This window comes from Cervus canadensis, chromosome 1 (genome assembly GCF_019320065.1).
Source record: "Cervus canadensis isolate Bull #8, Minnesota chromosome 1, ASM1932006v1, whole genome shotgun sequence".
In the NCBI taxonomy this organism is placed as follows: Eukaryota; Metazoa; Chordata; class Mammalia; order Artiodactyla; family Cervidae; genus Cervus; species Cervus canadensis.
In genome coordinates, this window is record NC_057386.1 from 110,244,341 (window position 1) to 110,269,095 (window position 24,755).

The 24,755-nt window shown below is 42.3% G+C and overlaps 2 protein-coding genes across 9 annotated transcripts in view; one reads left to right on the forward strand and one right to left on the reverse strand.

Moving 5' to 3' along the window:
* Nucleotides 1-6,100, forward strand: part of EIF4ENIF1 (eukaryotic translation initiation factor 4E nuclear import factor 1) — a 39,098-nt gene extending 32,998 nt beyond the window's left edge. For 7 of the 8 annotated variants that reach the window (XM_043435925.1, XM_043435920.1, XM_043435954.1 and 4 more), the window contains 5 exons: nucleotides 1,485-1,569; nucleotides 2,827-2,959; nucleotides 4,094-4,438; nucleotides 4,679-4,843; nucleotides 5,335-6,100. In XM_043435925.1, the coding sequence (XP_043291860.1) occupies nucleotides 1,485-1,569; nucleotides 2,827-2,959; nucleotides 4,094-4,438; nucleotides 4,679-4,843; nucleotides 5,335-5,576 (970 nt within the window). In that variant the 3' untranslated portion in view covers nucleotides 5,577-6,100. Of the gene's footprint in view, nucleotides 1-1,484; nucleotides 1,570-2,826; nucleotides 2,960-4,093; nucleotides 4,439-4,678; nucleotides 4,844-5,334 lie in introns of those variants that run through there. The other variant, XM_043435973.1, reaches the window with a different exon arrangement.
* A 4,530-nt stretch (nucleotides 6,101-10,630) lies between these two features.
* Nucleotides 10,631-24,530, reverse strand: DRG1 (developmentally regulated GTP binding protein 1). The gene is made up of 9 exons (XM_043436029.1): nucleotides 24,344-24,530; nucleotides 23,437-23,560; nucleotides 22,344-22,519; nucleotides 18,000-18,069; nucleotides 15,582-15,751; nucleotides 13,373-13,503; nucleotides 12,171-12,338; nucleotides 11,783-11,905; nucleotides 10,631-10,944 (listed from the first exon to the last, which is right to left on the reverse strand). Exons 1-9 carry the CDS (start codon nucleotides 24,383-24,385, stop codon nucleotides 10,845-10,847), a joined length of 1,104 nt encoding a protein of 367 aa, XP_043291964.1. The 5' UTR covers nucleotides 24,386-24,530; the 3' UTR covers nucleotides 10,631-10,844.
* Between the last annotated feature and the right edge of the window lie 225 nt (nucleotides 24,531-24,755).

Sequence of the window (24,755 nt, forward strand, 5' to 3'; positions counted from 1 at the left end):
ACCTTATATTTTTAGTTTTATCACCAAAGTGGGCATCCTTAAACACTGTACTCCCACCCCATATAGTATTTGGTACTTGAAACTTATTTGTTTTGATGTGATTATTAAAAATGCTGCCTTAGTGTCTTACTTCATCTGGTTATATGTTGACACTTTCAGAAAACACTGGAACTAGTAAGTACCCCGTTCTCTTGCATAAATGTACCCGCTCTGTAAGAGCCCTCCAGCCTATACAAAGAGCTCACGACTGGTCTGCTGAGCCCCTTCACTGGACTTCTCTCTATAGCATAACAGTTTGTGGACCTTCAAAGCACTTTAGATATCCACAACTTAATTTGCTCTTGGCAACAACTCTGTGAGGTAGATGGGATAAAGAACTGCATTTGACAGATATGGAAACTTAGGTTTTTCAAATGTGACTTACTTGAAAGTAGCAGGAAGATCCAAGACTGTGTCGATTTTTGGATCAGATGGTAGGCCCTCCATGTACTCCCTGTGTACAGCTGTGTCCCCAACAGACACGATTTCTCCTCGTCTTGCTTTTCTCACCTTAGTCACTCAGAGCACTCTCTCCCCTCGCCGTCTTACTTGGTCTCAGTGTGGCAGCACTGGGGCTTACCTGATACAGGCTGGAGTTTAGGGTTCCCTTCTGCGTTTGAGTCAGTGAACTTCAGAATCATTGACTGTCCTTGGGCTTTGGCCTCTGCAGTACAAGGTCTGACATCACTGAAAGGCAGTGAAGCTTTGATTAGCCAGTGAGCTCACATAATTCATTCTTCTCTCAGCCTATGTGGTCATCAACTCTCCTGTTCTCTTCCGAGTTAGGAGAGAATAAGTAGAATGTCTGGGGAGAGAAGGAAGTCTGCTCTTCTAAACTTGCTTTGGGAGGCCCGGGGCCAGCCCTCCATGTAGACCCCGAGTGGCAGGGAATGCTCCAGGTGACTGGGCCCTAAAATAGCTCAGTCTTGGTGCTCTGTTTGACTTGAACTGGTGTCTCTCAGAGCCTCAGTTCTATGCCAGGGATTTGTGGTACTCGCTGTTGCTCCCTACCCTCTGGAGCACAGCCTGCCCTATGGAATGAAGGCCCTCCAGCCTGCCTCACTGGCATAGTCAGCAGTAAACTACACACCAGCCTGGGTGACCCTACACTCCCAAGACCTTCCCACGTCCCTGCACCTGTTCCCTCTGCCCCTTGTTTTCCCATCGTACTCTGCTGGTACCCTTGACGTGCCGTGTTTGCCCTAGATTAGTATCTCCCCCATTAGATGACAGCTCTTACAAGGCCCAGGATTATGTGTCATTAAGCTTTTGTCTCTCCTCAGAACTTGGCATATAGTTTTGCATACGTTAGACACTTATTAAATGCTTGGGAAATTGAAGAAAGGAAATGGGATGTTTCCTGGGCTGGCCTTGAGTTTTATGCAGTTTAAACTTGGAGTCTGAGCAGCTAGGGACTCACACTGATAACTGGTTTTTGTTTATAGGCAACAGCGAGTGACCAAGTCACCAGCACCCGTGCACCGAGGGAATTCCTCTTCCCCTGCCCCAGCTGCCTCCATCACAAGCATGGTCAGTGACCTCTGCCCTTACGCATGACTCCTAGCCTTCTTCCTGCTTGGCTGTGCCTGTGTCACTGTGTACCCCACATTGTCCTTGAGTGCCTTCCCTAGGAGTCAGTGATTTAACAGACATTTATACCTGCCTGTTTATTAGGTCCTCCCCTTTCAGAATATAGTCTCTTAGGATTCTAAGTTCTAGTGAAGCCCCCATGTTGGGGAAAGTGTGTTCCAGCAGACAGAAGGGTCAGGGCCAGAGCATACAGGGTGGTGTGGTTTGTTCTGATGAATGATCACTGGAGTGGGGAGCAGAGGGATGAACGTGACGGATGGGAAGTGAGGAAGATGGGTGATGGGAGCTAGAGCATGGGGAGTCCAGTAAAACATGGTGTGAGTCCACAAATTTAGATTCAGGTTTCAGTGAGAGTTAAGGCTGGGAGGAGTGGTTTGCTTATTTGCGGTGACAAGTCAAGCTTTACAACTGACTCATGAACCAGCATTATTTATTTTTCTAGGTTTCACTTACCCCGCAGACCTTTATCACCTATTCAAGGCTGAATAAGATAAGGGGAAAAGACTATTATTCTGTACTTTAGGACCTCAAGTGGTCTTGGCACCAAGCACCTTGAAGGCAGGATCTAGCTTTTCTGTTCGTAATTCATGCCATGTCTCCTGTCATCAAGGATACGGGGTTGTTTAATGAGAAAAGTTTTCATGCACAGTAAAAACATCAATGTAAAAATTGGCAGTAAAGGGGTGGGAACAAATGACCCCAAATGGTGAGTACTGGTGCAGAGGAGACCATCAAGAAGCTACTTGGGTTTTCTGGTAGCCAAGTTAAGGTGGGAAACGTTAAGACTACAGAAGAATTTAGGTTCTGTGGTTGCATCTGAAATGTCCTTTCCCAGCTTAGGGGAGGGGGCCTGCTGTTTCAGGGTTTTCTCCAGGCCATGTTTTTCCCCCTTCCCAGCCTAACTCTGAGCTGGGGAATGGCTGGAGCAGAGGCTGCATAGGCAGGTAGAAGTTTCTGTGCTGTAACTACCTTTGTGTGCTAGCTGCATCTCGGCTTTGATTAAAGTGAACTGTGAGCAAGGGATGGCGCACTGGGGACACCACCTGTCCAGCCCATCCTGATGCTCTTCTTCCAGCAGCTAGAGGCCAGAACATTGGAGTTGGCCTCTGCCACGCGCTCCCAAAAGGGGACTCTTCTTTGGCCACTTGATTAGGGAGAGGCAATTAAAGAATGTGTGAATACTGTTTTCCTCTACAGCTTTCTCCTTCCTTCACTCCTACCTCAGTGATTCGTAAGATGTATGAGAGCAAAGAGAAAAGCAAGGAGGAGCCAGCCTCTGGAAAAGCAGCTCTTGGTGACAGTAAAGAGGACACTCAGAAGCCCAGTGAAGGTACTTCAGAGCTGTTGAGGCTGTGTGACAGAGCACCAGCCCGCAAAGCCTTGGCCAAGGCCCCTGCTGCTCTGGACCTCAGTTCTGGGTCTAACAGGAGGAGCCGACCAGCTCACAGTCACTTAGCCACTTGAAATTCTGACCAGTCTAATAGTGGCATGAGTGCTGGCATTAGGAAGAACAAGCATTCAGGATCCTTATTTAGGCTTGAATTATGAGTACATTTATTTGGCAAATTAATAAAAGTTCAACCAGTTTTATTTCTGAAAGGTTCTCTCCAGTCTGGAGACTATTACCCAGTAAGATCTGTGCAGTGGGTGAAGCATATAGGAAGGAAGTGTGTGAGGCTTTCAGAAATACGTGGAAAAATATAAGAGGTTTTTAGGGGTTGCACAGTTGGGATTGTTAAGGACATAGTGAAACAGATTCTAATAAATGAGGTTTACACGGGTCTACAGTATTGGTCTAAGAGCTTTCTGCCTGTGAGAAAGCTTCTGGGGAAAGGAAGGAAATCCTGTTGGTCCTATTAAGAGGCAATTCAGATTCCTTCATCAGACAATAATCACTCTTTAGGCTTTCTGTTGTGATGAATTTGCATAATTTTACTCACTTGACTTTCCCCTTAGGCTGAAAAGCATGTTAATCGCAAGCAGCCGACACTAGGACAGGACCAGCTCCCACGGAGAGCCAGAGCACAGCCCTAACTATGGACGGAGCCAAGTGCCCGACCAAGTCAGGCCACCAGACCTGACGTGCCAGGCTTGCTTGCCCATAGCTGTTCGTGGATTGGGAAGAACAAAAGATGGATCCTTTTCTTTTTCTTTCTTTTTTTAAAGTTATCTCATTTACAACTTCAGAGTCTTTGAATTTTTAGAGTGTAGCAAAACTAAATTCTTCCAGCAAACTGTTGGAAGACTGGAAAACTTGGAATCTACTCCAAGGTCTGTTCCTAACTACCCATGACTTTGACTAGGCCAGTTCATAAGGCAAAAAACAGTGAGCCCTACAATGCAGTCCTCTAAATCTGTTGAGGAGATCAAATGATTGTGAGTTTTCTAACAAATGAGTTACTGATTCATTGGGAAGACAAAAAAAGTTTGTGAATACCAAAATATTCTGTCTGGATCCTTACAGAGAACCTCCTGTCATCCAGCTCTGTGCCCACTGCTGATCGGGACTCTTCTCCCACCACAAATTCCAAATTGTCAACCCTGCAGCGATTTTCCTGTTCCACCCCATTGTCCCAGACCAACCGTTACACCAAAGAACAAGATTATCGACCTAAAGCAACTGGGAGGAAGACACCCACCCTGGCATCCCCAGTTCCAGGAACACCTTTTCTCCGCCCTGTCCACCAAGTTCCCCTGGTCCCCCACGTCCCCATCGTTCGGCCTGCTCACCAGCTTCACCCAGGGTTGGTCCAAAGGATGCTGGCCCAGGGAGTACATCCACAGCATCTTCCAAGTTTGCTCCAAGCTGGTGAGTTTCTAACTTCACGTGAGTTGTTAGAACTGAAGTGCTGTACCTTTGGAGGGTTTTATCCCTAGACAGACATTCCATCGGGTCCAATCTGATCTATTCCTTAATCCATTGAAAGATTAGGAACCTATCTTGAGCATTCTTCATGCTTAAGGAACCTTCAGATCAACAATACTGTATAGTCAAGCTTGAAGATTTTCAGGTAGATTATTTCTGACGTTTCTTCTTTCTGCCCATTAGGTGTGCTTCCCCCTGGGATGGACCTGACTCATTTACAGGGACTATCTGGCCCAATCCTGAGTCAACCCTTTTACCCTTTACCTGCCACTAGTCACCCTCTCCTAAACCCTCGTCCTGGGACACCTCTGCATCTGGCAATGATGCAGCAGCAGCTGCAGCGCTCAGGTAGGTTCAGGAGAGGACCAGATGAGCTGAGGATTAGGAGTTTTTGAACCAGTTTCCAGTGAAGGGGATAAAACGACACTATTTACTAATATATCCTAGCAAGATTGGATTGGGAATTCCTGTGAAGACAGTTGGAAAGCCAGGTGTGTCTGTTTGCCTCTTTGGAGAGGAGGCTGAGATTCCTTCTGACAGATTCAGCATAGGGAGTGCCCAGAGTAGATACTCTCCCCAGCTTGTCTTTGCTTCTGCTAGTCATGGGGAGTAGGGGGTGTGTCATCCAGGATGAACTGTCAATACAAATGGCTTCTGAATAGCTCAGCTTTTCCAAGGTACTATTCTGGCATTTTGGAAAGGAGTTTCCAAAAGAAGTCTAGATTCAATCATCTTGTTAAGACCTGTTTGTAGTTTTGTGGATAGTGAAGCAGGGCCTAGTGGAGAACTACTTCCCCTCCTTGTGCTCTGAATGAGAACCTTCCTTCGTATCTCCATAGTTCTTCATCCTCCAGGCTCTGGTTCCCAGGCTGCTGCTGTCAGCGTTCAGACGACTCCTCAGAATGTGCCCAGCCGGTCAGGCCTGCCCCATGTGCACTCCCAGCTCGAGCACCGCCCCAGCCAGAGGAGCAGCTCCCCTGTGGGCCTCGCCAAATGGTTTGGCTCAGACGTGCTACAGCAGCCCCTGCCCTCCATGCCCACCAAAGTCATCAGTGTAGATGAACTGGAGTACCGACAGTGAGCAGGGCAGGCAGGCTCACTCGCTCACCAAAGCCTGGACCTGTGGCGGCACCCTGGTCAGGACTCTGCTTCCTCATCTCACATTGGTTTACGGCTTTTACTTTGTAGCACTCTTGTGTGAAGCTGTTTAGGGGCACCCAGGCATCTGGTGTGGTCTGCGTTATGATGAAAGGAACTTAACCAGTCAGTGGAGCCTACATGGTTTGAATACAGGATGCAGTATTGTCAGTCCTAGAAAGTCTTTTTTTGTAAGATATGTGAATGAAGTGTTGGTGTCTTCACCAAGAGGTGGCACCTTAAGGGTTCTGAGGAAATAAATGTATAGACCCTTATGTACAGACCTGTGTATAAACAACTTTTGTACATACATATAGGGATAGCTTTTTTGAAATTATACAGCTGTACATAAAAGTAGCTGGTATTAGTTAAGCCTGTGTCAGCATTTTGGATTTTCTTTTTCACTTGTACAGTTGGGGCTTTTTCTTTTGGTTGATTAAAGTTGCATATGCTAAGTGTGTGAATGAAGTGAATGGCACTGTTGTGTTTATTTCTTCCTGAATCCCTTCCTCTTCAGTAGGTTCTTGAGGGAAATTACCTTGAGTTTTTTCTCTAAGACTCATGGAACTGAACTCTGACTAGGAGGAGGAAGCCATGGCCCTCTTTCTTGAGCCTTAATGACCCCAATGGGTGAGTTTAGACTGAGCTGACCCTATAGGTAGTCTTGTGGCTAATTTCAGATGATAGTGTGTAATTTCTAAAATTAAACCCACCTAGTGAAAATAATTTATTGGGTAATCAGGTATATGGTCATTTGTCACATTTACTGGGGCAAAGTCAATGGTTGGCTTCCTGTTCTCCAGGTCAGAGTCCCCAGTAGGGAAAAATGGAGCCTTAGAATTCTGATTCACTCCAGAATTGTTTCCATATAGAACTTCCCTCAAGACTCTGGTGCCTGTGTCAATTTCTTCTGTGTTCTTACTCCTCCGTTCCGTTATTCTGTGTACCGTAACTACATGCACAACACTGGGGGAAAAAAAGGATTCTGCCAGAATACTGTACTCTAACTATGGCCTTGAGTCCCCTTTCCTGACTGAAGGGTTTTTTATTCCTCCCAATCTAAGGGGACAAATCTCAAGCTCCTCGAATTAACTCAGCCGATTTCTCAGTTCTTGTCCATTTAGGGCCCTCAACTCTAGTTTGACTTCATAGTAGAGGCTCAAATAATGAGACCATTCTGATTCACGAGTGAAGTTAGCAAGATGACTGGATTTTGACTTAAAGGTTAACAAAAACAGCCTAAGGGTTAGGGGTGCAACCTATAAACCTGGAGCTTCCCACCCTGCCCTATACTTCCAAGAACACAAAGCAGGTCGCTTTTCAACAAAACCTGGCTTTGTGGATTGAGCATGAGGTCTGTCTCTTCATAGCACTTAGCACTTCCAACTTTACCCCCTCCCTCCCTGCAGTGGGATCTGCTGAGTGAGTCAACTTCAGAAATAAGCCCTGTTTAGAATTCTCACAAATGCTTTGTTTCATAAGCAAAGACTCTGGAAAACAATCTGAAGCAACAGTGGCAGAACAGAAACCTGAATCCAATTCTGTCTTTCCTGTATGTCCTTTCACCTCCTTTCCTTTCATGTTGAACCAACAGTCCTAGGTGTAGAGTGGGGAGGATTGGTTTGAAGCTGATAGTGAGGAATTCCTTTTTAGGCCAGAAGCTAATACGACAGACATGAACAAATGTAGCCCCACCAAGCAAAGGGCAAAGCCAGTAACTGGTGAGATGGAGTCAGAAGAAAATAAAGGAGTGCTGCTAAGAATAGCACAGCAGAAGCTAAATACATAGATCTTGAAACTATTTTCGTGAATGGGAGTAGAGGCAAAAAAGGAAGTGAATACAGTCTTCAGAAACTAAGAGCAAGCTATGGAGTAAGGAGAACATGACGACATGATGTCTCAGCTAATAAGCCATCTTACATGCAGCAACTCTGGGAAGTCTAGCAGGCATGAGACAAGCTTAGAAGCAATCAAGGCTGGAAGGATGTGCAAAGCCTCCTCAAAGTAAAACAGCAGAGGGCCACAGAGAATGAGGGGTCAGGTAGAAGAGAACACTGCCCCTGTCCCTAAGGAAGCAGTTAAGCAACCAGTACTTTGGAAATTAGTAATAATGAGAAGTAGGGGGGGAAATGGGAAAGTACAGGAACTTCCGTGCTGTCCAGTGGTTAAAACTCCACACTCCCAATGCAGGGGCCCTGGGTTCAATTCCTTGTCAAGGAACTAAGATCCTGTGTGCTGTGAGGCACAATGAAAAAAAATAAAGCTAAATTTTTCTTTAAATGGGAAAGTACAGCCAGGTCTTCTTATAGGAGATATCTTATAAGACAGTCTCATAAGGTAGAAAGGAAGTCAGGTCCACTGGCCTATAAATGAAAGGGATAAACTCCAGGAATGAAGATAACATACTGGAATAAATGGACTCTTCAATATTCTACTCCCTTTACTAACAGCTGGTTCAAGAATGGGTATGAGACACAAACAGGAACTGGCTGTGCAGCTTCTGGGAAATGGCTTCACCAAAAGTTAAGATTCAGCCCTCTAGCATCCTCTGGATACTGGTATAAAGCCCAAGGCCATAAAGATATTGTTCGACTGTGAGGGGAGCCATTTGCCCAGCAAAGCAGTGGACAGGGTGGCATCATAGAAAGAACTTGGATCGTCAGTGACCTACCAGCTAGCCCATCTGAGCTCCAGAAAACTTACGTGAGAGACCAAGTTTTCTTCCATTTCAGCTGGTTAAGTTATTGTCTGCTATTAAACACAGCTTAATACTTTTGGCCACCTGATGCAAAGAGCCGACTCATTGGAAAAGACCCCGATGCTGGGGAAGATTGAAGGTGGGAGGAGGAGGAGATGACAGAGGATGAGATGGTTGGATGGCATCACCAACGCAATGGACATGAGTTTGAGTAGGCTCCGGGAGTTGGTGATGGACAGGGAAGCCTGGCGTGCTACAGTCCATGGGGTCGCAGGAAGTCGGACACAACTGAGCTGAACTGAACTGAAACACAGCTAAAAGAATTCGAAAAGAAAAATGGAAATTCAAGCCATGTTGTGACAGTCAAACAACCCTAGTCTTGGAGTTCAGGAAGAGAAAGATTTACCCTGTAGGAATAACACTCCTTGGTGGCCCTACCCCAGGCAGCATTCCAAACACAAAACTGTACCTCTCCCAGAACTCCCAAGTCTGAGCCCAGAAAGGAGAGGTAGGGTAATGCTCTCCTCAAACACCAGGGGGCCACTGATGGGGGAAGGGGAAGGTGTGGAAGGATGGAAGCAAAGCCCATTCAAAGCATATCCTGAAGCTTTGGAATGAACCCGGATTTCAACCTCTTTCTCAACATTCTGGCATTTCATTGCCCAATGAAAGTGAATTTGAGGACTCCCCAAAACCCAATATATGCTCTGCCTGGAAAGGAAATCCCATATCTCAGAAAGCCAGTGTCTCCCTGAAAAGCCAGAGTAGACACTAAATTATGGCCTCTATCATGAATGTACCGGTGATATCAAGATCTACACCCTCCAAAGTGACTAGGATACCAGGCCTAAGAGGCTTATCTCCTGGGTCTGGGGACAGTGTTAAGCGCAAGCTCTAGGAAGACTATGAGAGGGAAACAACTGTCACTACTATAACAAGAGTAACAACTACTGGAAAAGGCTGAGTATGTGGATAATCCCACATCCTCACTGCTCACAGCCTGCTAGAAGCTCTAGTTCACTTCATCTAAAATCAAACTCTTTTGTCTTCCTGTAAATCTGTTTCCCTTTCTGATTTTCTTACAGACCACCCTTCTCTATCATCCCTGCAATCCATAATTATATAACCTTTGACTTCTCTCTCCAAAGAGCAAGTCAGTTACCAGGTTTAGATTTCTCCTCCTATATACCCACACCCTCCCTCTCCCATATTCTCACTAATCCACTTCAGACACAAAGATTTTTGCCAGTCAATTTTCTACTATCATGGAGAAGGAAATGGCAACCCACTCCAGTATTCTTGCCTGGAGAATCCCATGGACAGGGGAGCCTGGTGGGCTATAGTCCACTGGTCGCAAAGAGTCGAACACGACTGAGCGACTTCACTTTCACTTTCTACTATCAAGGCAATCCCTTTAAATTCCCTTATTCCCAGTCCAAAACCTTTAATGATGTCCTTAGCACCCTCTCCAGTAATCCTGACCCCATTACTTCTTATAATCTACCCTCCCTCCAACCTACATACAAACACACAGGTGTACCCACAAACCTGCTCTGATCAGACTGGTTGCCTCACTTGCACTGGGCTACCTCCATGCTTTCACCCAGGTTATGTGGTTGGGGCCAGGACTGCCACGGGAGTTCAAGAAGGGCTGGGTTATGGCAAAGGAGATAGTGGCATGCAGCTGGCAGCACAGTTCAGCTCAACACTCAGCTCAACACTGATACACAGCTGTGCTCTAACTAAAGGAGAGGAACCAGTGAAAACAACAGCCAACATTCACCAAGTACTTACATATCAGACACTGTGCTAATTAGCATTTTACAAGTACCATCTCTTAATACTAAAAATCTCCATTCTAGAAGGTATTATTACTATCTCCATGTTACATGAGGAAACTGACACTTACAGAGATCAAGTAATTTATGCAGAGTTCCACAGCTAATTAAAGGTGGGCTTGCCACTCAAAGCCCAATGGGTCTGGTTGGAGTATTTTACTCAACCACCACACTACACCATCTCCCAAGTGGGCTAGACTTGCAGGGAATAATCAGTTAACTTACATCAAGTCCTTCCTTTCTCCATTATCATTAGAGAAAGACCACTTGAAAGGACTGAAAGCCACATCCAGTTGGAAGCATTTCTCATGACTAACCATCAGGTGAAATGCTGCAGTCACATTTTTACCCATTTCACATTCAAGACCAAGCTCCCAAGTACCTCTTCTGCAGCTGCCTCACTATACATAACCATCCTCATTCAATCCATCTCAAAACAAATTCTGACAATGACACATGAACTGTACATAGTCAGCTGGCCTACCAGGTCCTTTATGCAGCTCAACACATAAGGTGACACCAAGTTAAGACAAGTGAAGTTCCAATTTGGGTGCTTCCATCTCCCTCCCTGTATCCTGATCCAGAGCCTGTCAAGCCCAGGAGGGGCTTGGAGTCAGGTGTTTGATCGTGGAGAAAGCTGCTAGGGTTGGCCCGGCAGATGGGGAAGGGGATGGCATCACTTCTTCACAATCTGAATGACATCTTCGTCCTCCAACGTATGGTCTTTACCCACTTTTTGAGGATTGTGTTTCACAGAGAGACCCCACACCAGAGCACTGTATGGAAGGAAAAAAAGAATATTCAGTGTAAATAATCACCTAGCTTCTACCTACCTAGGTGTCACTTTCTGTTTAGAGCTAGCATTCCAGCTGTTAAGAGTCAAAGGCCTGCAACAGACAAGATTTCCTATCCCCAATCAAAGTCCAGAGGCTTTAGCTTTCCTGAAGTGTGGCATACTAGAACCTTCACATAAAAAGTGGAAGTCTTGAAAGTTATGTGGTTCCCCATGATCCAGAGCCAACTTATGAAAGTCAAAGGAAAAAAATACAAAGGAGAAGTGTGACGAGACTAATTTAAAAATAAAAGGAAAAAGCATAGGCTTGTTACAGAGAAATACCCTGAAATAACTGATTGGAAATTGATTACTACAAATGCAATGTCAGTTACAGAACACTAGTTTTTACTGGGTCTATGAACCATCAGTGGTTACTGGTAACAAATGTTACCTTCCTTAGCCACACTAGGAAAACTCTATCAAGAGAGTATTTACTTATCCAAAAGGTGTAGGGGGGCCTCGGTACCCAGTGAAGCCCAATATGATGCTGGCAGGAAGAATTAACATTTTGTGTTTGCCAAGAGGAAAATGAATTAACAAGAGAACCTCAGAGCGTATTGTCAGCCCTCCCAACTTGAAAAGGTGTTTAGGGCTCTTCCTGCTCCAAGTTGGCATGGTGTCACTTTCTATTTTGATTTAGCATTTAAGAAGACATTGCAAGGTTCTAACCAAGCAAGCATTTCCTGATGCCTAATTTCTATAACACTACCTAAGAATTACTCGTTAGAACAATCAGTAGCTCACAGGGAAAAGAAAGCACCACATGCCATGATACTTACTATTTAAATTCTTTGATAAGATTTTTGTGAATCTTCATGCAGAAATCCTCCACCGTGGTCCTGGAGTAAGGCAGCACCACTGGGGACGTGTAATCGGGCAACTGGCCTTTGGGTTTGGTATAACTGGAACACAGAGGGAGCAGAGGCTGCTTACTTCTTAGAATGCTTCATGTGTGAACACAACTCAACCCTCCATCAACCCAGAGACCAGACACGGATAACCTCTATCTTAAGGAAGAAGGTGCCCTCAATATGGCCTTGCAGATGATAGGAATTAATTTATTATTATCTCCAAAAACAGATTATGTTAATAAGCTCTAGCAGGTATTATTTTTGGACAGTCTGCTTTAAGTCCTACAGTAATAATACTGTCTCCACTAAGACTTACATCCTCACTAGTTTCAGATAGTCCCAGATCTTTTCCAACAGGTCGTCAAAATTCCAGCGGTGATGGGCAGAGATGGGTACACAGTGAGGCACCTTATAGATAATATCCAATTCCTCAATGGAGATCTGATCAATCTTATTTAACACATAGATACATGGGATATAGACTCTACAGGAGTAGAAGAAAAACAGTATGTTAGTCTGGAGCTGTGGACAAGACCGTCAGTCTGATTCAACAGCCCCTCACCCAGGACTCATAATCAGAGACTCTAAAATGGAATCATAAGAAAGTCAGCCAAAAAAAAGAAAATGTTTCCTACCAAAATAAGGTAGAACACGGAAAAAGTGAATTATCGGTTAAGAAGTAACAAAACTCAAGCCATAGTCCCTAGTCATGCAACTAATTACTAAGAAAGCATGCTGCAGTGTAAATAACATAAGCTTTAGAGTCACACAGATTGTATTCCCAGCTCTGTCACTTTCTAGACATGTGTCCCTAGGCAATCTCAGAGTTGATTTCTTTTATGAACTGTAAGAATGTAACACATTTCTAATATAATAATTTCAAGAATTAAAAAACAAATTTTTTAAACACAACATCTAGCAATGTCACAATCCTAACTGTTCAATCAACAGGGCAGCTAAGGTTACTAATAATTAGGCAAGCTACAACTTCTTAGGCTTCAGTTGCCTCACTTATAAAACATGTAACTCAAAGCACCAGTTTCTGTCTGTTTTCAAAATGCCAGAAATAACAGTAGTTTCAATTATTACTTAATTTCAAATAGTAATGTCTCATGTTATGTAAGATCTCAGTTGCGTACTCTTAGAGAAAACAGACAGCCCAGTGTGCTCTAAGCCCCGCAGAACAGCCTACAGAATTTCTCAGATGGATTAATTCTGTGAGAGCAGACTGAGAACCTACTCTCTTGAACCATCATACAACACAGAGCTTAGGGGATAGCCTAGTTCACAGCAAGTAACTCCAACAAGCAACTTGATTATCATCATCAAACTTCAGAGCAAAGAAGGATGTTAGCAATCAAGACAACCCTTCATTTTATAGATAAAGAAAGCAAGGCCCACTATTATTTGAGATAAGAACACAACTGGAGTTAGAATTGATGTCTGCCAGATTCACAATCCAATGCTGTTTCCATTATAAGGCTTCAAATTCAAACTCAGGCACCATTTGGTCAGTACCTGTTTCCTTCCACCACATCAATGAGATCATCTGCTGTGGCATCACTACGCAGAGTCACATCAGCATTATGGATTTTGTACTCAGCCAGAATGCTCTTCACAGTTTCAGCATCCAGCTCACTCTGAGGGCACTGAATGGGCAGAGAAGACAACAACTGGTCAGAGCGCAAAAAAAGACAATCTCCTAAAAGTATCTGTTGATGTACCCGGATAATTCTAGATAAAGTGCAAATTTATTTCTAAAAACCATTATCCTAGATGAGACAGGCTTTGAGTAGGAAATACTTAAAATCTAAAGAGGTAATTAAATTAAAACGTCATATGGGTGGGCCCTAATCCAATATGACTCATGTCCAACACAGACACAGAGAGGGAGGATCATATGAAAACACAGGAGAAGACAGCCATTTACAAGCCAAAAACAAGAGGCCTCAGAAGAAACAAGTATGGCTCACATCTGGATGTCAAATATCCACGCTCCAGAATTAAGAGAATTAAATTTCTGCTGTTTACGCCACCCACTCCATAGTACTTTACTACAGCAGGCATAGTAAAAATACAGAAAGAAAGCTCCAACTCAAACATTATGAGAAGATAATAGGAAAGATCTTTGGGGCAGAACAGCTTAAGTCTATGCCAGTCAAATAATCTGGATCTCTAGAATGTTAGACGTCATAGGAAGTTTTCAATCCTCAATCGCATGACTTAGAAGCAGCATTTGATACAATCGATCACTCTTACCAATCTGAAACACTTTCTTTAATTGACTTTCAGGATTCCAAACTTTTCTGATTTTCTTTCTTGACTGAGAAGTTTTTTTTTTTTTTTTTTCTTGACTGAGAAGTTTTATTTGCTGATTCTTCCCATCTCCTGGCCTCTAATCATTGTGAGAGGGTAGAGGAAGGTATCACAAAGCTCAATCCTTGAAACTCTTTTCTATTTATACTCCCTTCCTCAGCTAAGTGATCTCAGCTAAGCTCATGGCTTTAAAATTGATAACCAGTAAATTTATACCTCCAGCACAGATCTTTCCTCAAATGCCTATTTGACAGTAATAATACTTGGATGTCTAACTTGAGTGTTACTGGCATCTTAAACTGAATACCTGACCTTCCCCTCCCCTCCAAACCTATTCTACACTTAAATCCTACCATTTTAGTCACAAGAGTTCATTTCCGAGCTAATTACAAAAACTCACCATCACCTCTTTCTCTCACAACCCATATCCAGTCTAGCTGTATTTCCCACCAACTATTTCCAAAATCTTTCCACAATAACTAGTCTACATCTCCTCCACTATTACAACTCTGGTCTAAGAAACTATCACTTCTTGACTAGATTATTGTAATAACCTCTTAAATGGGTTCTGTGTTTCTGTTCTTAACCCATTTCAGTCTGTTTTCAACAGTAAGAGTGATTCCATTAAATCCTCAATCAATTTTATTCCACAGACTGGAACCCAACCATCTTCTGCAAAGTAAAAGTATGTATGGCCCTATGCTATGACTTCGTTTCTCACTACTCTTCTACTTGCTCATTCTGCTGTTCTTCAAACAAGCAAAGGTATGCTCTACCTGCCTTGCACTTGGATGTTCCCTCTACATGAAATGCCCTTCCTCAAGATATTCATTTGGTTCACTCCTTCTTGTCACCTCAGTGAAGATTTCTCTGATCAACCTACTTAAAAAATACAACCATTCCACCAACACTCTCCATCCTCTTTGCCTCGTTAAGTTCTGTCCTTAGTTTATCCTAACCTAATGTACTGTATTAGTGCAGCAGGTAGCACTCAGACTCATAATATACTATAATCACTCATTAATTTTGTTTGCTACTTCCCCATTTGAATATAAAGCCAGGAATTTTTGCCCCCTCTTCCATTTCCCCTGAAAGCCTAAAACAATGGTAGCCCATGGGAGGTGCTCTATAAATCTGTGTTGAATGAATGAAAATAGATGATACCAGCAGCCATCTACTTCATGCAAGCATAAGCTTTAGTTTCATACCACCCCAAAGAGGAAATAAAGCCACAAAAGTAGTCTGAGATGGACTTCCGTCCTACTCTGTCAGTCATTACAATGTCATTGTATTACTTCAATTAGCTCTGGGGGAAGCCAGGTAATTTCCAAATGTCAGTGTCCATGTACTACAATCCACTCTCCACCCCAGTCCCTTCAACAACCTATCCCATATCACTTTCTTCACTTACAGTGGCTGTGAGATTAATGCCTCCTTTATCCTTCTTCTTAAAGCCAATGTTGGGGGGTTTGCTGTTCAAGCGAATGCCAAAGCCTTCCAGCTCATTTTCAATTATCTTCTTATGTCCCAAGGGTTTCAGGACATCCAGAACAATCAAGATCAAATTACATGTTCTGGCCACTGAAGAAATGAAAATAAAAAAATCTTTTTCAAAGATCATTAAAGACAACATAATTCAAACACTCCAAAACAGGGAGGGAGTGGTAGACACTTCCTACACTTAAGAGATAGAAGATTTTTTTAAAATATACATACATATCTATATCTATATCTATTTATACATATATATATAGAGAGAGAGGCTTCCCAGGTGGCACTAGAGGTAAAGAACTTTGCTGCAAATGCAGGAGATGTAAGAGACGCAAGTTCGATCCCTGGGTAGGGAAGGTCCCCTGCAGGAGGAAATGGCAACCCACTCCAGTATTCTTGCCTGAAAAATCCTACGAACAGAAGAGCCTAGTGGGCTACAGTCTATAGGGTCACAAAGAGACGGACACCACTGAAGTGACTTAGCACGCATATACACACACACACACACACACACACACACACGAAGTTAAGGTTTCCAAAGATTTATGTCAGAAGTCACTCTGTAATGTATGCTTTGTTTTCTATTAGTGCATCGAGATATATCTAGATCTAGATACACTAGCATTCTAGATATACTAGCAGAAAAGTAATTTGGAATGAAGATACAAACCAGGTAATAACCTGAATCCCTGAAAAAGTTCAGAAAGATTTAAAACAGTAAGAATTCTAAAAGAAAAAAGTTATCCAGTTAGCATATTTTTTGGCAAATTTCTTGAGCTACAATTTATAAAAAATAAATAGCACCCATGTTAAGCATACAATTTGATGACAAATGTATACACCTATGTAACCACCATAACAACTGAGATTCAGAACATTTCCATCATCTCCAAAAGTTTCCTTGGACCCCTTTGCAATCAATCTCCCTTTCAATTCCCAGTCACCCACTGCTCTGTTACCATAGGTTAAGTTGCATTTTTAAGAATATTGTATAAACGGAATCACACAAAATGTAGTCTTTTGTGCCCAACTCTTTTCATTTAGCAAGTTCCTGATAGTCAACCATGAATGACTTCAAACCTATAATTCTATAAACAGCTAAATTATTAATTTAATGCAAGGGTGGAATAAAAATACTTTCAAACATGAAAAAAACAAGAACAATTTACCTGTCATTCACTCTTTTTCGTTAAGTTTCTAAATAATGTACTTCAGCAAAACATGAAAATAACCCAAAAAAGGTAAGACAACCAACTCTAAGAAATAGAGGATCCAATACACAATCTCAGCCATGCAAAAAATCTGGAGCTACACTGTAGTGGAGCTACAGACTCTACTAGTCACCTGGGGCTATTCAAATTTAAATTAAAATTATAAAATTTAAAATTCCATAATTCAATTGCACTAGGCACACAAAGTCCTCAATAGCCACTGTTTTCAAGTATCTAGAAAAATACTGATTGACAGGCATTTGATCTACAGGAACATTTGAAAAATATTAGCCAACAGAAAAGTAAACTAAATAAGAACCAATTATTAACTCAATGAAAAACAAATTTAAAAAGCAGATTTCAAGAGAAAAGAAATCAAGTCATAATACAGTACTTATCTCAGCACCGAACAAGTTACAGTCATTACATAATAGCATAAACCATGACTAATGAGTTAACTAAAAATTATGATATAACTTCTTTGAAAAAACAGGAGAAGAGATATGGAGTACAAGAGAGCTAATTTCCTACCATTACATGAAACCAATAGATGGTATTTAAAATTAATTAACCATGAAACAGTAATATAAGCATAACATTTTAAAATATGAAGTAGAAGAAACAGTTGAAGACTTGACAGTACTTGCCAATGGGGAATGACAGTAGAGATGAAAACAGATGGAGTAGCAGATTACTGAAATTTATGATTAGCCTTTTTTTTAAAAGGTTCTATCATGTGGCTTGTGGTCCTTGACCAAGGACTGAATCCACTCCCTAAGCAGTGAAAGCATGGAGCTCTAACCACTGGAACCCCAAAGAATTCCCCTATGATTACACTTTTATAACATTTTACTTTCAATAAAAAGAAAAGAAGAAGAAAAGGCAAGAGTGGGAGTCAGGAAACCTGAGGTCTAGCTCTGAACCTGTCACAACAGGGCAGCACTGTGTCAAAGCACTTCACTTCTCCTGTCCTTCCTTTCCCTTCAAATGGGAAAATTCTGCTCCAGTGAGAAGTCAGGTAAAACTATTCCCTTCACTGTGGTACCAACTCCAAGCTCCACAGTCCCTAAAGGAACAGCATCCAGTAAAGAGATGATACACCAGGACAGTGGCCCCAGAACACTCACCTGCAATGACTTGACGGCCTCTACCTTTCCCATCCTTGGCACCCTCAATGATACCTGGGAGATCCAGAAGCTTCAAGATTAAGGAGAGAAAAGGAAAAGCTGGTTATAAATCTGAACATTTCCTGGGCATCTACTAAAGCTGAACATTTACTAAGCATCTACCAAATATCAGCTGCAAGCTTCTTATATACTTTATCTCATTCAAAAACCTAGCAAGTCTGTGAATAAGGATATTAGTTGAGGTTCACAAAGGCTAAGTGGTTTGCCCAAAGTCACAGTCCAAATACATCAGATTTTAATCCACATCTTGGGGACACAAATCCATAATTCTACTTTAGTATCTATCAATAATTTCCCACTTTCCAGAAAGTTGAGCCTCCACACAAATTCCTTACTATAGATATAACTGAATCACGATATTCACAAGTGATAAATCTTGAGACCTTTGCAAATCCTCCAATTCACAAAAATTTCTGCAGCCATTCTTAAGCAAGCACATAAGAATCACCTATAAAACAATTCAGAATGCAGATATTTAAGCCCTATCCCTGCAAATTCTGCTTTGCAAGAGCCAAAGTAGGATTCAGATACTGATCTGTATTTCAAAAGGCTCCAAGGGTGACTTTGATATGTGTCCTCAGTTGAAAATAACTACTCAACTGCCCAGGAAATGCAATAAAGTAAAACTTCACGTAAGTCACAGTGTATGTACCTAACGATGAGAACATCAAAACCAAATCTGTAGCATTCATGGTTCAAATTCATAAACTACAGTTATAAGTTCTTAAGTCTTTTACGAGCATATGTAAAATCTGAAAATACCAAGGACCATGGTACAGTATGGCCAATACTGAATTATCCACATGAACAGACAGGGATATAGTTGCAGTTTATCAAAACATCATTTAAAACCAGTCTTTGCTGGGGAATTCCCTGGCAGTCCAGTGGTTAAGACTCTCCACTTTCAATGCCGAGGGCCCAGGCTTCATCCCAGGTCTAGGAACTAAGATCCTACAAGCTGTGCAGCATGGCCAAAGGAAAAAAAAAACAAGTATCTTTTGCAGTAAGCATATCTGATATTACAGAAATATACTTCACATTAAATAAACAAGGAAAAAGAATGAACTCAGGAGGTGTTTAGAGTTCAACTTTTCCATTCGAGAACCTGCTCAAAAGCTCTTCCCTATTCCTCACTACATAATAAATAACATTACCGCCTCTAAAACTGGGACTAGTGAGCACATCAGATCTTGATTTCTAAGTACCTATCTCCAACAAAAGGAAGGAACAGCTCCTTCAGAAGTGGTTCATTTCAAGGCTGGGGTAGGGAAAATATAAGATAAGCCTGGGGACTTCCCTGATGGTCCAGGGGCAAAGACTCTACACTCCAATAATTCAGGGGGCCTAGGTTCAATCCCTGGTCAGGGAACTAGATTCTGCATTCTGCAACTAAGACCTGGCACAGTGCAATAAATAAAATAACATTTCCTTTAATAGTAAACTGAGAAAAAAAGAGCAAAAGCTTTCTAACTATGGCAGCTGAACATGGTGGAGAAATTTGAGGCCCCGACACACATAAAAGCAAGTTAACTTAAGCTTTTCTTGAGAGGGAAATATTTAAAATTACATTAAACTATTTAAATATTTTAAATTAGACTGAACTAGTCAAATGTGGCAACTAAATTTCACCCAATAAAAATAGGCCATGCTTTACATATATGAATATCAGATTACAACTAAGAATTGAGAAAAGAAAAAATATATCTTCAAATCACATAACTGTAGGATTTTAAGAACTGGATGCTAACCTACTTCAAATTCCAATGCCTTTAGAGGTTAAAGCAGATATATGTGCATGCCCATATACATACACACACATATATGACAACAGGAGTCCTAGGGACTCTGGCAAGGTGAAACATAAGACCCATAATTTTTAAAGCACTGTACACCCACTTTGCAGGCCAATCTCTTGACTATGTGAAACATCAGTTTTCTCCTAACATCACTGGTTAATTGCTTGTTCAGCTACTACTTAAACATCTCCAGACACAATAACTAATTAACTCAAGAGGTACTATTCCATTTTTAGGCACCTTTATTGTTAAAAAAGATCTTCCTAACAATAGCAACAACAACAACAAAAACAGAAATCAATATCCTTATAATTGTTAGATGGTTCTAATTTTGTATACCATGCCCAGAGAGTCACAGACAATGAGTCCTCTGCCACAAAAGAGCCTTTTAAAAAACATTTTGAGGGCAGTCATTTTAATCCAGTTAAACACACCTACTAGTATGCCTGGAGAAGGAAATGGCAACCCACTCCAGTATTCTTGCCTAGAGAATCCTGTGGATGGAGGAGCCTAGTGGGCTGCTGTCCATAGCGTCACACAGATTCAGACACGACTGAAGCAACTTAGCATGTATGCGTGCTTTGGAGAAGGAAATGGCAACCCACTCTAGTATTCTTGCCTGGAGAATCCCAGGGACAGAGGAGCCTGGTGGGCTGCCGTCTATGGGGTCGCACAGAGTCGGACAAGACTGAAGTGACTTAGCAGCAGCAGTATGCCTACTTAACTTGGTTTCTGGAGAAATTCAAAAGGGAAGGAAAAACAGGCAGAGGGCACAGATGGAAAAGAAAGCACCATGGAAAAAAAAGGAAGAAAAAAACCTGAAAAGGTCAAAAGAGACTGAAATAAATGAAGGTTTTTTTTTTTTTTTTTAAATGAAGGTTTTGAGGAAAAGACAAGAAAAGAGAGGGATTATACCAAGAGGCGCCATAACATCTCTTCAGGAAAGAGGTTACTCTCTGAACTGACAAAACTATCAATAAGATTCTGAAACCAGATGAAATTAAGCAGTGGTCCAGATATGCCCAAGTGTCCTCATTCTTGTTATGTACATGGAGTCCTAGAAAGGTCCATATTCTAATGGTACCTAACCAGAAAGAAAAAAAAAGTCACTGAAAATACCACCAGGACACTGGTCACTCCTTACTTCAGATTCTATAATAAGGAAATATGAATGCACTTCACAACTCACTGTGTAACTCACTGTTTAGAGGGAAAACAAATGCCTACACACACTAAAGAGTTCTTAAATGCTCTGCCAAGGCATTGGGGGTATTCTAATTTTCAAGACAAACAGTAATTCTCAGTATTTGTCAACCTACTAGATCCAAGAAGCTCACAATTTCACCATTAGATTCTATTACACTGCTTTCAACAATAACAGATCCAAATCTTGGTAAAGCTAGATTTTTCAGTGATTACTATGGCAAAAATTAAGCAACAGACAAAACTCAGGGTGGAAAAAGAAACAAATGTGGCAATATTCAATCTGACTCCAAAGTTTGAGAAGTTACATGGTACCTAACAGTGTCCATATCCCCTCAGTAAATAACTGTATCTGTTAAGGTCCTATATAATTGTTTGGATCTAACTATTTAAGGAACAGAACCATTAGGTTACTTCTCTTGGCCTGGAGCACCACAAAAAATTACTAGAAACAGAAAAGCTGTCAGGAAATAATTACTAAGACACTAAGGGTGTGAACCTACTGAAACACTAAGGATTTGGGAACCTCTAGCCTAGATTAAAATGTCATGAAATTCAGAACCTTACCTTCTTAGCTGTGGAGCCAAAAAAAAAGTGTTCCATCATATTTTACATATATCTTTCACACTCAAGTGGACTCCTCATTTGGGAGTCCTAAATCTATCATCTATCTAAGAACTTGTGAAGACAACAACTTCATTAAGCCTCACAGATAAGAATTATCCTCTAAAAAGGGTCTTAGGGTCTTCTAAATTATCTTCTAAAAAGGGTCATGTTATTCTTTATTTAGAAGTTTCTAATGGCTCCCAGCTATGTACAAGATAAAATTCAACTTCCTTCGCAGGCACATAAGATCCTTCATAATTCAGCTCCAGTCTACCTTTCCAAATTCAGTTTCTACTACTCCCTATCCACAGCTAAGCTCACACTACAGGCTGTTCCCCATTACAGCTGCTTGAAATTGCCCTTTATATTCTCCAGCTAATAAAATTCTAATAAACTTCAAAACCCATCTTACTGTTACTTTCTATGTAAAGCTTTTTCTGTCTTACCAGACCTTCCCTCACCCCATCCTCAGGTGGAAAAAGTAGTCCTTCCTTTCTCTGTGTTTTTACAAACGATATTTTTATTTGTATGCATTGGTCTTCTCTGTCTCCCCTGCTAGACAAAGAGGTTCTGGTAGATCAAATACGAGGCTTGGTATATAGGAAGTTCCAAATAAGTTCTTCTTAAACGGATGGAAGAATTGACTTCTTCCAGTCTTTGGCCTGCAGACCTAACTTACCTGGATCTTAGCACCTTTGTATCTGATGACACCAGGCACAGTGGTCAGAGTAGTGAACTCATAGGCTGCGACCTCCGAGTATACCCCTGCCAGGTTACTGAGCAGTGTTGACTTCCCCACAGATGGAAAACCCACAAACCCAATTCGAGCATCACCTGTCTTGGCAACATCAAATCCTAAAACATCAATAAATATAAAAAGAAGAATGTTATCCCTGGGAGCATTGAGACTCAAGCAATTCCTTTTACAGTCTGGTTGCCTACCCCTCTAAAATCTATTTCTCCAACTTTTAACAATTTGTCTCTAGGGTAGAACTTAAGCACACAAAATTCCCCCATGGCAATTCACAGTATTTAATGGATTGTTTGATGGAAAAACTTTATACCTCTAACTGTTGTTATATACTTCTGCACACTATTTAGGGCCCAAATATTATACAATAATTAATCTAAAAAAAATTTTTTTTCCCTACAAACCCTGGGAACTGTGTGACTAACAAGAGTTTTCTTTTCTTACAATTAGCTGCAAACAAATTCAAAGCCAAATTTATGGCCCTTCTCTGGAAGTGTACAGACCTTGTGACATTACTTTTCATACCAACTTTCTCTTGGCTTCAACTTATTCTTTCTACCTTCCCTTTGCAGCAACTTCCTCTATCTTGTCGACTCTTTATTTACATATTTCAGTGAGCCAACATAAATCTATTTTGGATCAGGACAGGATATACATAAACAAAACCCTAGTTCACTAAGAGAGAGTATTCATTAGCCTTTGAAATCAGCAGAATTGGGAATTCCCTGGCGGTCCAGTGGTTACAACTCTGCACTTACACTGCCAAGGCCCAGGTTCAATCCCTGATAGGGGAACTAAAATCTCACAAGCAACTATATGACCAAAAACAAACAAACAAAAAAAAAACCCCACACAAACCCAGAAATCAACAGAATAAAAATAAACACAATTCAAGAATTTAAGCTTAGAAAACATAAACCTACTTTGATAGACATTTCTAAACTATTTTTTACCATATGCCTTTACTACTTTCATAAAAATTACACACACACGAAAAGAAAATAAACACCCAAACACAAACCTTCTCCTGGTCCTCCACCACCACCACCTTTTGGAGTAATGAGCTCCCTGCGAAGCTTAGCAAGACGAGCCTTAAGCAACCCGAGGTGGTGTGCTGTGGCCTTGTTCTTCTGAGTCCGAGCCATCTATTAGGGAGGAATCACAGCCATAAATCAGAAGCAGTTCCTACAAGGTAAAACATCCAGAATGACTGTTCCCCCAGCTCTGAGAAGGATGTTTTCTTCTAAGTCCTACTAACGTCAATATACCCATTTTAAGTCAGACTTAAAAAGAGTAAAAATCCATTTTCTCCATCACCCAGTCAATTCGCCTCATTACAGAGCAAACAACTGAGGCCCAAAGAGAAGAAATGTGACCAAAATCATTACAATCAGCGTTCACAGATTAGACTACAACTCAACTGCTGAACCCTTTTCAACTGCTTGTACCCCGTGTACCCCAAACGATTTTAAAGAGCTCTGAGCCCTTCAGACAGAAGAATCACACAACAATCCAGGTGGAATCAAAACTACCAGAGATAACAATTTACTTCCAGACCCTATTCCCGGGAGCAACACTCTGGGAAAGGGGGTCACCAAAGCAGAGACTGGGGAAGAAAGGGTGTGAAGAAAGATACTGAGGTACGTAAGCAAATCAGGGCTGAAGTGAGGGGATAGAATTCCGTTCTGCTCACAGAAAAGAAAGGGAAAACTGAAAGGTCAGACAGGAGCCGAACGCTGGGAGGGGGCGCCAACTAAGGTGCAAAAGTACTGAACGCGGGCCCGGGCTGCGGGGAGTCAAGGAAAGCGAGCCGAGGCTGAGGGGAGTCCGGCAACGCGGCCCCGGGCCTGACACGTCTGAGGGGAGTTCAGGCGGGAGCAACGCCGCTTTAGAGGAAGGCTTGGATGGAGCGTTCGAGCGTCCATTACCTCGGCTTCGATCTCCGCGATCTTAGCTAGGGTGCTGCTCATGGTGGCGAGTTGCGGCGGACTCAACGGCCTCCACAGGAGCAGTTCCCCGCTTCACAGTCGCCGGCAAACCGGCCACAACCACCAGCAGCTACAGCAGTGCGCAAGCGCGGTATTTCCTGTTTCTCACGAGAGTTCCGCACGTGGCTCACCGCGAGATTTACAACGTGAATTGGTTTCCTCCTCCTCCTCAGCCAACCCCGCCCCGTCCCGCGAGCCAGTGCGGTGTCATAGAGCCCGCGGGAGTGGGGGCCAGAGAGGCCGCTCCGGTCCTTACCTCCCCGAGCGCGCTGAGGGTCGCGCGCCGCTCGGCCCCGCCCCGCCGGACGTGCGCTCTGCGTAGGGCTCCGCGCCCAGCGCCCAGCGCCCGGCG